Genomic DNA, 13,261 nt, shown 5'->3' on the forward strand with positions numbered 1-13,261 from the left:
TCATCCAAAGCTGTACCTAGAGCCCTCACATTCTTACTGTCTTCAATTAAAGTTTGGATGCGTGTCTATAATTCTGAAATCTTTTCTGTCTTTTCTATTTCCCTGCATTTATCACATGTGAATCTCTCGTCACCGATAGAGAGAGATAAACTATACATGTGGCAAGCAGTGCAAATAACAATAGCAGGAAAAGCCATTACTACATGTGGCACGCAGTGCAAATAACAATAGCAGGAAAAGCCATTACTTGGCCCCTGGAGAGAGAGAGTAACGAGAGAGAGGAGAGAAGGAAAGAAACAGCGATAGGCACAAATGGAAACGCTAATGACAAGCTAACGAGTGCTAACGCGATGCAGGTGCACTGCACTCGCGGATTTAAAATAAAAGTGAACGATCAAATTAATCAGATTAGATTGATAGATAATGTCAGAAATATGGTGGAAATTAAGTTATATTTTATCACTTTAAACAACAGAGAGTGATAGTAATATAAAGATTCTACAGAAAAACAAAGCTACACGGAGCTATCACAAAACAGCAGCAAGGCAAGCAGGAAGCAGGAATAACACTGTCCAACAGCAACACCCACAGGTAGGAGGAATCATGCATAGATTTGCCATAATACCAAGTGAATGTTCAATATTTACTTTACGGCCTGCTGAACTACTTCCTGCTCCACAAGTCTCTCAGCTCGCAGCTTGAGCTCGGTGCTTTCTGCTACGAGACGCTCATTCTGAGAGAGAAGCCAAACAATTCTGATTAATCTTTGAAATGATTTTGCAAATATCTGTCTAATGCTGCTTATAATGATATCAACATTACACAAAATGCTAAAAGCAAAAGGTCATGCGCAAATGCTCTGTATTCACTCTGCTTGAAATCTTAAAGGTGTGTTTTGTTTGAAAAACTAATTTCAAGCATTTAATCATAAACTCAATGCTTTCAGTAATTTTATTCCAGTTAAATATTTAAAATATTAGTTCTGAAAACAGTGCCGGCCCTACCTAATAAGCGCTTGCAAAGGGCCCCATGTCAGGGTTCAGACAGTAATGCTCGGTAATAATATCTGTGTGTTAGTCACGTGTGTTAATATTTGAAAATGAAGAGGTGGCACTATCAATCTGGTGCAGAGAAGTGAAAAAAGAGAAAATAAAGTGATGGCTTTTGAAAATATATTGCTGAAATGGCAGTTGCTGGTTCGTGTCTTATCCGTTTAATAATCCGGAGCTTCTTTTCTATCGACCAGTTCATTTTTACAGTATTGTGAATTTGGTGCGTAAAAGTTGATCTGAACAAAAGCAGCAGACTGAATAAAAAAATGCATGTTCATTCTCTGACAGCAGGTGGCGCTTTAGGAACAGCAGAAATCTCTTCATAACTTTTTTAAAGCATTATTCTCTCATTTCTATTTACTTTATGTTGATTTTCTAAAATGACTAAAACTAAAACTGAAATCAAAATTCATAACTATAAAGACATAAAACAACAAAAAGCGGGAACTTCACCTTTACCAACTTCATCTGTGAAAGGCCCAAAAGAGTCAGTGAGCACTAGTTTTACTACACAGGGTTTCTGCAGGTAAACTGAAGACTTTTTAAAGACCTTTTTAAGACCAACACAATATGAAAATATGCTTTTTATATGTAAATGTCTAGGAAGCACGTTGAGTTGTGTTAGCAACACTTCATAGTTTGAAAAATCAACTTCCTGCAGATCTCCATTATTTCTTAATTCACACACACACACACACACACACACACACACACACACACACACACACACACACACACACACACACACACACACACAAGCTGTGACACACACACACACACACACAAAATATATTTTACCGTACTTCTGGGGGGGGGGGGGGGGGGAGGTTCTTCCTCTGTATTTCCAGTGCACGTCTAAAGATGTTTTAAATCAAGATACATTGACTTGAAAAGCAAAATTACATAACATATGAAGTCTTGTTTTACGAGAAATTGATCAAACTCAAAAATTCTAATTCATCTTAATTTTTATTCCCTGTTGACAGATATTTGCTCTTGTTTTAAACTTAAACTCACTTAATTAACATTTTTCAAGACTTTATTTTGAGCTCTTGTTTTAAACTTAAACTCACTTAGATGTTTAGATATTTTAACAGGAAAACAAGACAAAAGGAAGATTCATTTTTTTGCAGTGCATGCAACATTTAATGCTGTGACTTTATGAATTGAAGACTTTCTGCTCTGATTTAAGGCCTTCATTTGTGGAAGGGCAAATTAAGACCTTTAAAGAAACCTTGAGTAATTCTTTTCTTCCTGAAAACTAGTTGAACAGATTCACCACTTGACTGCACTTGTGGACTGTCTTCATACAGCGGTGAATCCCAGTCAGAAAAGCAGTACATCTTTGTTCACAAATTCCCCAGGGGTTGCCAGGCCCTCCAAACAATGGAGCCATTTTTTTAGAAACTGAGCCCAGGTCAGGGGCAGTGATATTGGGCTGCTGTTAGTTGTGGCTGTTACCTGATCCTGCAGCTCCTGTATCCGGGTGGCATTCTTACACGGATCGCTCACCGATCCCACAATGGACTTCCTCTTCTCCTGCAGACACAAATGATACAGAAGCGTTCAGCACTGCATGCTGGTTAGCCTGGGAGGATTTGTCAAGTGTGGTCTTTGTTAGACTGTGATGGCAGGGTGTATCTACAGCATCAGTATCTCTCTCTCTCTCTGGCTCTGCCGCTGGCTTTTGTTCATCGATCCTCACTGAACACACCTCAACCTGAACAAAAACTCTGATGCAATTCCCACTTCAGTATGAGAAGTTTGTTTAATATCCAAACCTTTTGTTAAATTACACATATTGCACATTAACTTTAAATCCTAGTTTTATGCTATGCACGGTTTGAGCTCACAGAAATAGCATTTCTGTTTCAGCAATTACTGATACAAATTAATGAGACTGTCTTCTTTATTCTGTTAATCTCTGTATTAAATATTGGTTGATTTTTGCATGTAGTTAATGTATGTTTTTATCCTTCTATCAATTAAATATTGGGTGAATCTAAATTAATAAATAAATAAATAAATAAATAAATAAATAAATAAATAAATAAATAAATAAATAAAGACAGAAAGAGAGAATGTTTTATATTAAGATAAATTTTTTAGCAATATTTTCAAAAATCTGTTATTTTTTGGTCCATTTTCTGAAATGCATCTGAATATTTGAGTTTAAGTTTTTGTTTTCTCTTTATTCTTTTTGTGTAAATTTTAGTACAAATAAACTGTAATTTGTATATAATATTAGCATTAAAACTAATTGAATAGTGTACATTGTACACAAATACAACACTATACCAAGATGTGTAAACACAAATTAATATAGCTTCATTTTCTTTAAGCACATTAAAGTATCTTATCTTTTCTTCTGTTTGATGTGAGTTTGGAATATGATCCAGGAATGTTATGTGAGATTTACCCAATGACAAAAAAGCCACGAGGACCCAAACCGTTATGGTCTGAATGAAGACATACTGTATGAAGATGTATGCTTGTGATGAATGTGAATCATTGTTGCTGAAATGTGAGACAGTATGAGATGTCATATTACTCCAGGGAGGTAGATATGTTATATGCAGCACATTGTATGTCACCTTCTGTTACGTTTCTGTCCCCTAGAACCCAACTGTACCTGTAGTGTCTCACTCCTCCACTGAGCTGCGTGCTTCAGTTGTCCCAGCATGCCCTGCAGGCTGTCATCTGAGTCCTGATCAGCCTCTGATCTGTAGGCCACAGGCTGAAGCAGGTCCAGGATGTAGTGCAGCTCCTGACAGACCTGCTGGGCAAGACACATGTTCTAGTTGTGCCAAATATCAAATTAACAGGCATAAATGTAAATATCTGAAATATATGTAAAACCATAGAGAGCCCTCTTGCTGTCCACTGCAGCCTCCTAATCAAGAAGCTCACGAGAAGCTACTAATGCAGCAACTCTGTATACTATACACTGTTCACTAGCTAGGACTACGCCACAAACAAGCTATGAAACTGTTAGTTGAACAGGGAGTTGGGGAAGAGTAGAAAGAGGATGAAGGGGTCGAGGGAATGGGATGATGGTCAGGTTGATCAGGGCATTTAGAATTGATGGCTCAGCGAGACTCAGGGTGGGGCTACCCTCTCTAGCATATATGTGACCCGTCACGGAAACCAGTGACACAAGTCGGCAGCACAACTTTCGAGCAAAATGAGAAAGAAGCGTTTTTTTTTTCAATTGGTGATTTTCGGAGATGGTTACATCCACTAAGAAGACCCCGACAAAGAAAAAGTGTGCCCGAACGACTTATTTCTGTATGCACCGGGGGTCTGAGAGTAACGCAATTTCGATTCTCTGTATGTATGTACTGTACATGTGGAAGAATTGACAATAAAGCAGACTTGACTTGACTTGACTTGACTTGACTTGACTTGGTTATGAATTTTTTTTTATATTTTTTTATTTGATGTAAATGTGGAGCCTCTCCGTGTTGGAGATAGCAGTATTGGTATATTTAAAAGCGTACATTTTGAGGTTGAAATCGGCTTGTTTTTCGGAGATTCTAGCACGCAGTAGGGGCGTGTCATTGTCTGTGTGTATTTCCATACTGGATAAGCCAGCTTTTGTTTCTTTTGTTATTGACCCCGCCCTCCAAGGGAAGCGTGGCTACTTATTATACAGCGCTCTGGCCGGCTCTAGCTGATATCAAAATTCAATGAAGATGGACGCTGCAAAGATTATCGCAGATGAGCTGAACTGTGGCCGTTACACTGAAAATGTTTTGAAGTACTTCTTCGACAAGCTGGATGCTTATGAACAAGTGCACACTGCTCTGAAGACGATCTGAGCGATGATGAAAGCGGCATAATAAGACTAAATAATATCCCTAATATACAACTGAGCGAAGATGAAGACGAGGAAGAATGTATCGGACTGGCGTAAGACGAGGACTGTAAGATATCAGAGGCTATATCGTAACATTTGATGGGGATAAAGACAGAGAAATGGGGAAGATCCGTAACTTTGACTGTAAATGTTACATGAGGAGAAAAGAGAACTCTCTGCATGGGAGACAGTCCTGTAGCCAGAAACTTTCTCCAGACATTATGTACAACATACGGCTGGATTCTTTAGCTGCGGAAAAAGAGTGGCAGGACATGCAAATTATTGGACATTTAGAGGCAAACAGATGCACAGTGCAAACTTCGGAGATGGTTACATCCACAAAGAAGACCCCGACAAAGAGAAAGTGTGCCCGAATGACTTATTTCATTGGAGGCAACAAGATCTGCAAGAATACTTTTCTGTTTCTTATGGGGTGAGTTTCCATAAACATCAAAGTTTGTCGTTTTGTGTTCATTCTAAGAACACGTACACGTTATCTCATGTTTAGTCCATGTTTAGACCTTCCCATACCTACCTGTTGTTATTAGCTAGCTCAGGACTGTTGTTTTAACCCCCATTACTATAATGGCCTTTTAGATGGTAATGTTAGCATCTGCTATTAATTTGAATAATGCTTCAATTGATTGAATTGACTGGTGTGAATGACTTAGCCCACGTAAACCTGCCTGTTAGCATTCTTGAATTGAATGTGATGCTAATAATTTTAGCCAGTGGTGGAGGAAGTGCTACTTAATATTCTTAACAAGGATTTACTAACGTATTTATAATGCACATTATCCTTTATTATTAATAGTATGTGGTGCGATTTTTCCCGTTGCGTCTGTCGTTGCTATGCAACCATGCAGCTTTACAGGGGGGAGCTTTACAGGGGGTATGGCTTATCTAAATGAGATGTAAATGAGCCCTATTGTCACTCCAACCCTTACAAAAACACAGTACAAGGACAAATAGAGACATTATAAGCAATATGTTAATATGAATGTAAAAAGTGATGAGTTAAATAATAAATAAAGTGCCATGAATTCCAAGATTTCAGAGTCATTTAGGAGGGCTATTGCATGGGGGAAAAAACTGTGGCGGTGGCGTGATCTTTTGGGCAAAAAGGCCCTATACCGCTTTCCAGAGGGGAGAAGATTAAACAGACTATTGGCAGGATGAGAGGGGTCAGCCGCAATCTTCACAGCTCTGTTAATGGACCTGGAGTTGTACAGGTCCATAATGGGGGGCAGGGGGCAGCCGATGATCCGCTCTGCTGCCCGGACGACTCTTTGTAGCCTGGCCTTTGCGCGAGGCAAAACAGACCATGAGGGAGGATGTTAGCACACTCTCAATGACCGCTCTGTAGAATTGTACCATGATGGGGGGACTGAGCCGTAGTCCTTTCAGGCGGCAGAGGAAGAACAGGCGCTGCTGGCCTTTCTTCTCTAGTTGGGAGATGTTATTGTCCCATTTGAGTGTGTTAGTGATGGTTGTGCCCAGGAACTTGAAGTGCTCTACCACAGACACAGATGAGTTATTGATGACCAGAGGAAGATGAGTCGGGGGCTTTTTGCAGAAATCCACTATCATCTCATTTTTTGTTGATGTTAAGCTCCAAGTTACTGACTGCACACCAGGACACCAGGAGACTGACCTTTTTGTGGTAGGCTGACTCGTCGTTGTTGGAGATGAGGCCTATTATGGTGGTGTCGTCCGCATATTTGATGGTTTTGACAGAAGGGCCTCCAGAGGTGCAGTAGTTGGTGTACAGTGAGAATAACAAGGGGGACAGCACACAACCTTGGGGAGCACCAGTGTTGACTGTGCGGGGCTGTGAAAGATGTGGGCCCAGCCTGACATACTGAGTCCTGTTGGTGAGAAAGTCTGTAATCCATGAGCAGAGGAGGGGGTGAATATTCAGATGGTTCAGTTTGCTGTGGAGGAGGTCAGGGATGATGGTGTTAAAGGCAGAGCTGTAATCCACAAACAGGAGTCTTGCGTATGTGTTCCGATTGTCCAGGTGTTGTAGAATGAAGTGAAGTGCAATGTTGATTGCAACATCAACTGAGCGGTTGGATCTATATGCAAATTGAAGAGGGTCCATGAGGAGTTTGGTGGACGCTTTGAGATAAGAGAGAACCAAACGTTCAAATGCTTTCATGACTACAGAGGTGAGAGCAACCGGTCTGTAGTCATTTAAGCAGGTGATCTGGGCTTTTTCGGCACCGGAATGATGACAGCAGATTTGAAGCAGGCAGGTACTCGGCATAGTTCTAATGACTGATTAAAAATGTCCGTAAATACTGTGGTCAGCTCACTTGCACAGTGCCTAAGGGAAGCAGGTGACACCATGTCTGGAGCACACGCTTTCCTGATGTTCTGACCTTTAAAAAGCCTCCGAACCTCATGCTCCGTGATGACGAATGGTGCAGTTGAGGTGGTGGCGGTGGTGACAGTGGAGAGGGGTGCAGGGGGGATAGAGTGGGGGGACCCACGCGGGACTTCGAACCTAGTGCAAAACACATTGAACTTATCTGGTAGGTTGGGGTCGTTGGAGGCTGGTGGGGGGGGGGGGGGGGGGGGGGGGGGCTTTTTGTAGCCTGTGGCAGATTGTAGGCCGTTCCAGATAGCTCTGATGTTCTTATCTCCGACCTGTTGTTCAATCCTGGCCAACAGGTCGGAGATAAGAACATCAGAGCTGTCTGGAAGGGCCTACAATCTGCCACGGGCTACAAAAAGCCCAGGAAGTCAGGTGATTGTTTGGGGCATGCCCCTGCTCCTGAACATCTGTTAACCAATTAACTCCATGTGTTGAACATCTGTTAACCAATTAACTCCATGTGTTTGTGTTCACATCACAGCAAAATTAAAATACCAGTTTTTTTTTAAGTACCGGTGGTACAGAGTATGCGCTCTCTTCATAAAAGCACTGAGATGAGGCGACATCAAAAGGAGGAAACACACCAAACTAACAAAACACTTTAAAGACAGACACCCAGATCAAATTATAGAGTTCAAGCAGGTAAGTTTCACAGTGTTTACCATACATTGGGAAATATCAAAACTGACCACAACAGATTTTCCAAAAGGCGTTGACTTCGCTGAATAAACATGAGCACTGCACATGTCAAAGACTAAAACCGGTGCAGGTGTTTTTATATCACTGTATTTCTGAAGAAATCCGACTGTCTTCAGAAAATTATGGATGTAATTTTCATTTAATCTTTCCTGTAATGCCTGAGCAGTGTTTGTGAGTGCAGGCTCAGCGCTTATTTGATTACAGCCGTTACCGTGGAAACCTCTCTCGCACGCTCTACAAGCGCCTCCTGCTGGCAGAGAATGGATTTGCATATGCCGCTGTGGGAAACACAGCTTCTGTTATGATTACTATGAAATATTTTAATTTTAATGTCGGATTGAAATGAATGCTGTTATTAAAGTAGTTAATCATTAGCATAAGCGCGGCTAACGCTTATATAATGAGCATTAGAATTAAGTATCTTTATTAACTATTTAATGCTCCTATAACTTTTATTAGGGTAAAAAATCTGGATGACATGATGATATTTACTATTTTTACACACCAGAGGCTTTTTAATGAATTGTGAATCTAAAATATATGTGTTAGAGAATGTACAAATGGTTAACATTGTTTGTGTCATATCGGTCAGAAAAGCAGTTCTGGGCTTTTTTTATTATTATTATTATTATTATTATTTTTAGCTTTAAAATTCAAAATACCTTTTAAATGAAATATGTACACAGTTTGGATTAAATTAAAGTATAGTCAAAATTTTTAATTAGCATGTTTTTGTGTTTTGCTTTGGTACCGAAATTGGTACAGAGAACCATGGATTTTCACTGGTATTGGTATCGAATACTGACATCTTGCTTCCGTGACAACACTACTACACACATAGTGTACTTCACATAATAGTACGGACAAGAGACTTCACTCATTTTGAATCCAACATTGTAATGGTTCCAACAGTCATGAGGCAGGGCTTAAAAATTAGGGTGCCAATGACTTTTTGTGATTAATATTTTGTTTTTAAAGCAATAAAAATTAATTAATGCAGCATCTGCTTTTGATGTAGCTTTTATAATTTGCATCTCTACGACATGACGGCGGCGGGGTGGTAATAATACTACACAGACTTTACATTACGCCTTCTTCTTTGCGTAAACATTTGGGCGGTGTTATGCAAATCTTCCCACCCAGTGACGTAGACATGTGTGGGGTGGGGGGGGGGGGGTGGGGGGGGGGTCTTAGAACGAGGTGTTTTAGAAGGGCGTGGATGAGTCTTAACTTTTATAAAGAATATCTCTCTGGGTTTGAGACTTTAGTCTTTGCAACTTTAGGGATCTTATCTGTGCATGAACAGCTTGTACCACTCCAAAGAGAAAGGAAAACTTGAAATCGCATCATTTGACCCCTTTAAAAAGCATCAGGTTGTGTTAACTGAAACCCCTGTATTTATAATTCCTTTGTAGGACTCTGAATTTAAATAGCTCTATGTGTAGAGTGTAGCTAGAAATCAATTAAACTGAGCTTTATAACACATGAAGAGAGGGCCCTTCTTCTGTAACATTAATTTTCTGTAGAATGTGGAACAGTCTGGCATTATCAGGCTACAGTGAGTACAGTTCAGTGTTTCACCTGCTCTTTGTCCAGGCTCCAGTCTGCCACGTCTAGATTGTTTTCAAGCTCAGACAGTAAAAATGAGTCGTTGTGACTCTTCTCCTGGAGGGCCACTTCCTCCTGCAGCTCCTCGACCTGAGACTGCAGCTCTTGAGCCTGAGAACGAACCCTATCCACTTCCCGCCAGGCCTCTGCCAGCTGCTGCAGCAGTGCAACAAGTGTTACAGAAATTACCAGCAATTTTCTGCATGACCAGCATGTTTAAACCAGCCAAACTGGTCAGATTAAAAAGTCATCTTCAAATCCACTTCAACAAGGAAGTTGTCTGTGAAGGTATGAATATATTGTTTGTTTAATATATGTACTTGCACTATATTACTGCATAATAGTTTACCCGTGTACTTATTTATTTTAGGCTATAGTATACATTTTTGCAACCAATTATTGTGTGTGATTATGTTTAGTTGTTAAATAAGGAACAAGGAAGTTTTTGTGCTATTTACAGGGAGAATATTCTATTTTTTTGGTTTTTTCAGTAACACTCTTGTCTTGGGAGGCACCCTTTGATTTGACATCTGTAAGAAGTTATCAGTTAAAGTAATTGACCTTTATGATGTCGTAACAGTTGATATTTAAAGATTTCTCTATGTTTGTGTTTTCGAGTGTGACATTCAAATCACACGGAGATGGTGGACTCTTATTCTTCTGGAGAACTTTGGAGTTTTCTCTGAAAGGTACTGCACATTTCCTCCAGCCCACCATTACATTTTCACCCCTTCTGACCAATTTGAAATTAACCAAGATACATATGTATATTACAGTTCAGAAACCCTACAAGAGGCCCTTCTAAGTGGATAACAGGCTACGCTTGTGAGGTATGTCTCAAATCTATCGATCAATTGGTCTGTCTGTCTGTCTGTCTGTCTCTCTGTCTATCTGTCTGTCCAATCTTCATTAAGTCAAGCAAATTCAAGGAATATGACAGAATATGAACAAAGAGAACAACCAAGACCACCAAGAGCTCGCTAACCGGCTTGCAAAATGCAAAAGCTTTCCTTTACTGAAAGCCAGTTTTCTCTGAACGATGGTCTGCACGGAGGTCCGACAGCTCCAACCATGGGTGACATTTTCAGCTCCAAGGGGCTGTACAAACCGCCAGGAGTCTTTTTGAGGGTTATTTACATGGTCATCACAGGGTTATTGCAGCTGCAGAATCGCCCAAAAAAAAATACAAATAAATAAAAATAAAAGAAGACAACAACTTCGCTAGGGACTTTTCAGCGCCAGGAAATCTATGAGTCACTTGAGGTTGTAAGGTTGTAACTAAGTTCTAGTCTATCTGTCTGTCAATCGTCATTACAGATGTGAGCAAAGTACAGTATTTTACATGGCGGTTGAATGTTTTGAGTCTTGATTAGAAACCATCGTGATTAAGAGATCATTTAACATGCTTGCCCCCCAACCCCCAAAAAGTTTGCAAAGGGAGGGCATCATCTGCAATTTTTACTCTAGAAACTCTATTCGAGGATGGGTATCGAGAGCACGCGATGGTCAGGATAGCCAGCCAGACAAGACATGGGGGGGACTGTGTTTACTCCAAGTGGGGCTGCTACAATATGCGCAAAATTTAGGACACGCTCAGATTATGGACACTGAAGACAGATAGCATGTCATGTGCGTTAATGTTACGTAACTATGTCAGTATTTATAACGCACAAAAAAAATTAAATGATAAATTCACTTTAATAATAATTGAAACGTGTTCCAGAAGACAACAAGGTCCTAGGTTTAAAAACTCACTACCAAACTGAATTCTGCGTTGGACTGTAACAAAGTTTGATCAATTGTTTTAAAAACCTGCTCTATATTTTATAAATGTTATCTATTTTACAAGTGTAACGTTGAATCCAAAGTACATGTATCGTGCGCGGTTGAAATTTAGTCTTGAGGTAGTTAAATCTTTTTACGAGATCAGTCTTCATACTAAAGGTTTGACAATGGATCTAGAGGGTAACTGAGTGCACTACATGCATACATCCTTTACAGTATAAGGGTCGAATTAACTTCATATCTGTAGGAGTATCCGAGAGCACGCGAAGCAGCATCTGACAGTTCAAAGTCTGGGGACCAGAGTTACATCTAGTGGACTGTGTCTCTCTCTGCTTTTTTGCTAAGAATCATTTCTGCAAAAACATGTTAGGATCCACGAATCGAGATTATGGACATGACTGACCATAAAGCATTTGCAGATTGTGACCTACAGTGTTACGTAAAATTATGTATGCTGTGCTAAAATATGTCTGTATTATAACTGCACTGATATTTAAATGAGAAATTCAAACTTTTAATATAATGGTTAAAGTGTTGCATAAGAATGCGTCTAGTTTAAAATAACTCCTAAATGATTATGCTTGACTGTAACAAAGCTGATCCTGGTTCGAGGACCTGCTATCATTTTTTTAAACTGTTATCTATTTTACGGGTCAACGTTGATCCAAATACTTAATGCCATTTGAAACATTTGGTTTAATACAAAATTCTTTGTACATTTAATAATCATAACAATGGATCTAGAGGGTAACCGCAATGTCCACTACCATGCACTACATCTTAACAGTATAAGGTGTAGAATTAAGTTGTCATGTAGGAAAAAACAAACAAACCAACAACATCTGAAATGTTCAAGATATGGGTGGACGAAGGTACATTTCAGTGACCTGGTGACCTCTCTCTGCAAACACAAAGGATCACTTTTCTGTAAGCTTTTTTTTTTCTATGAATCAAGATGTGTACTTTATTGTGTCTGAAGATTTTTGACTAAAGTGTGTGGGTGGGTGGTTGTGTGGATAAATTATGTTCATAACTTTAAAAGGGGGACATTTGCAACAGCGCTGGTCCCTAAAATTGATCCAGGGAGTCTGGTTCAGAGACTGTCTAATTGACATTTAAAGGTGATTATTTCGCTGTAGATGTCTCACATAACTGTGACCACAACTGCTTTTAATTTAAAAAGTTCATAATTGCTGTGGAAAAACACACATGACTAATAAAAGACAATTCAAGACAAAGGCTTTCAAATAACTCTGGCGTATTGTCTTTACGGCAGGTAACAGTTACAAGTTAAATATAACATGGAAGTGCTAATCAATTGCAATTTCTTGCCTATTTGATTTTTGTGTTACTTTGAATCTTATAGAATGAACTGTATGTGTTTCTGGGAGAGAAGTTGCAAGTGTATTTTTTTTTTTAATATTTTTTAATAAAGATTTTACTGCCGCTGTGACATTTGAAATTTAATTTAATACTAATTGTACTCATTTTTATTTACACAGGATGAAAACATGAAGGAACTGAAAGGAAGAAGGGGGTTGTGCCATCCTGCTTGATAAATTCTCTTTAGAATAAGTGATTTGATAAGCACCACAAGTGTGAAAGTGCATTTACTGTATTTACTGGTTAACTGGGCAACAGTGACAATTATTGTAGGATGTCCTTGGACTACAATGTTTTAGTCGATCGAATGGACACTTCATTCCAGTTAAAAATCTGAGTCAATAGCCTTGGAGTAAAAGCTAGCAGTAAAATGTTCCGCTTGCGATAAATAAAATCAGCAGTATTAAAACCTCAAGGTTCCTTACATATCTGTTCAACAGGACAGTTTGGCGCTTCGGACCGATTTTGTACTGGTTTTGAAGTCTGCCGAGCATC

At 39.5% G+C, this 13,261-nt stretch overlaps 1 protein-coding gene across 1 annotated transcript; it reads right to left on the reverse strand.

Annotated features, from left to right (window-relative positions):
* Window positions 1-643: 643 nt before the first annotated feature.
* On the reverse strand, window positions 644-10,671 carry LOC109053320 (BICD family-like cargo adapter 1). Its single transcript, XM_042770715.1, has 5 exons — window positions 10,615-10,671; window positions 9,572-9,754; window positions 3,685-3,828; window positions 2,514-2,591; window positions 644-733 (listed from the first exon to the last, which is right to left on the reverse strand). The coding sequence occupies exons 1-5, from the start codon at window positions 10,669-10,671 to the stop codon at window positions 644-646; spliced, it is 552 nt and encodes a 183-aa protein (XP_042626649.1).
* Between the last annotated feature and the right edge of the window lie 2,590 nt (window positions 10,672-13,261).

The sequence above is a fragment of the Cyprinus carpio genome, chromosome A15 (assembly GCF_018340385.1).
Source record: "Cyprinus carpio isolate SPL01 chromosome A15, ASM1834038v1, whole genome shotgun sequence".
NCBI classification, from domain to species: Eukaryota; Metazoa; Chordata; class Actinopteri; order Cypriniformes; family Cyprinidae; genus Cyprinus; species Cyprinus carpio.

What these genes read in the sequence shown, in the direction of transcription:
- LOC109053320 (XM_042770715.1), bottom strand. Translation starts at nt 10,671, where the DNA reads ATGGTTGGAGCTGTCGGACCTCCGTGCAGACCATCGTTCAGAGAAAAC. An exon ending in TCAGAGAAAACTGGCTTTCA is followed by an intron (nt 9,755 to 10,614) that starts GTAAAGGAAAGC and finishes GCACTGCTGCAG; the next exon opens with CAGCTGGCAGAGGCCTGGCG. An exon ending in GGAGGAGTGAGACACTACAG is followed by an intron (nt 2,592 to 3,684) that starts GTACAGTTGGGT and finishes TTGTGTCTGCAG; the next exon opens with GAGAAGAGGAAGTCCATTGT.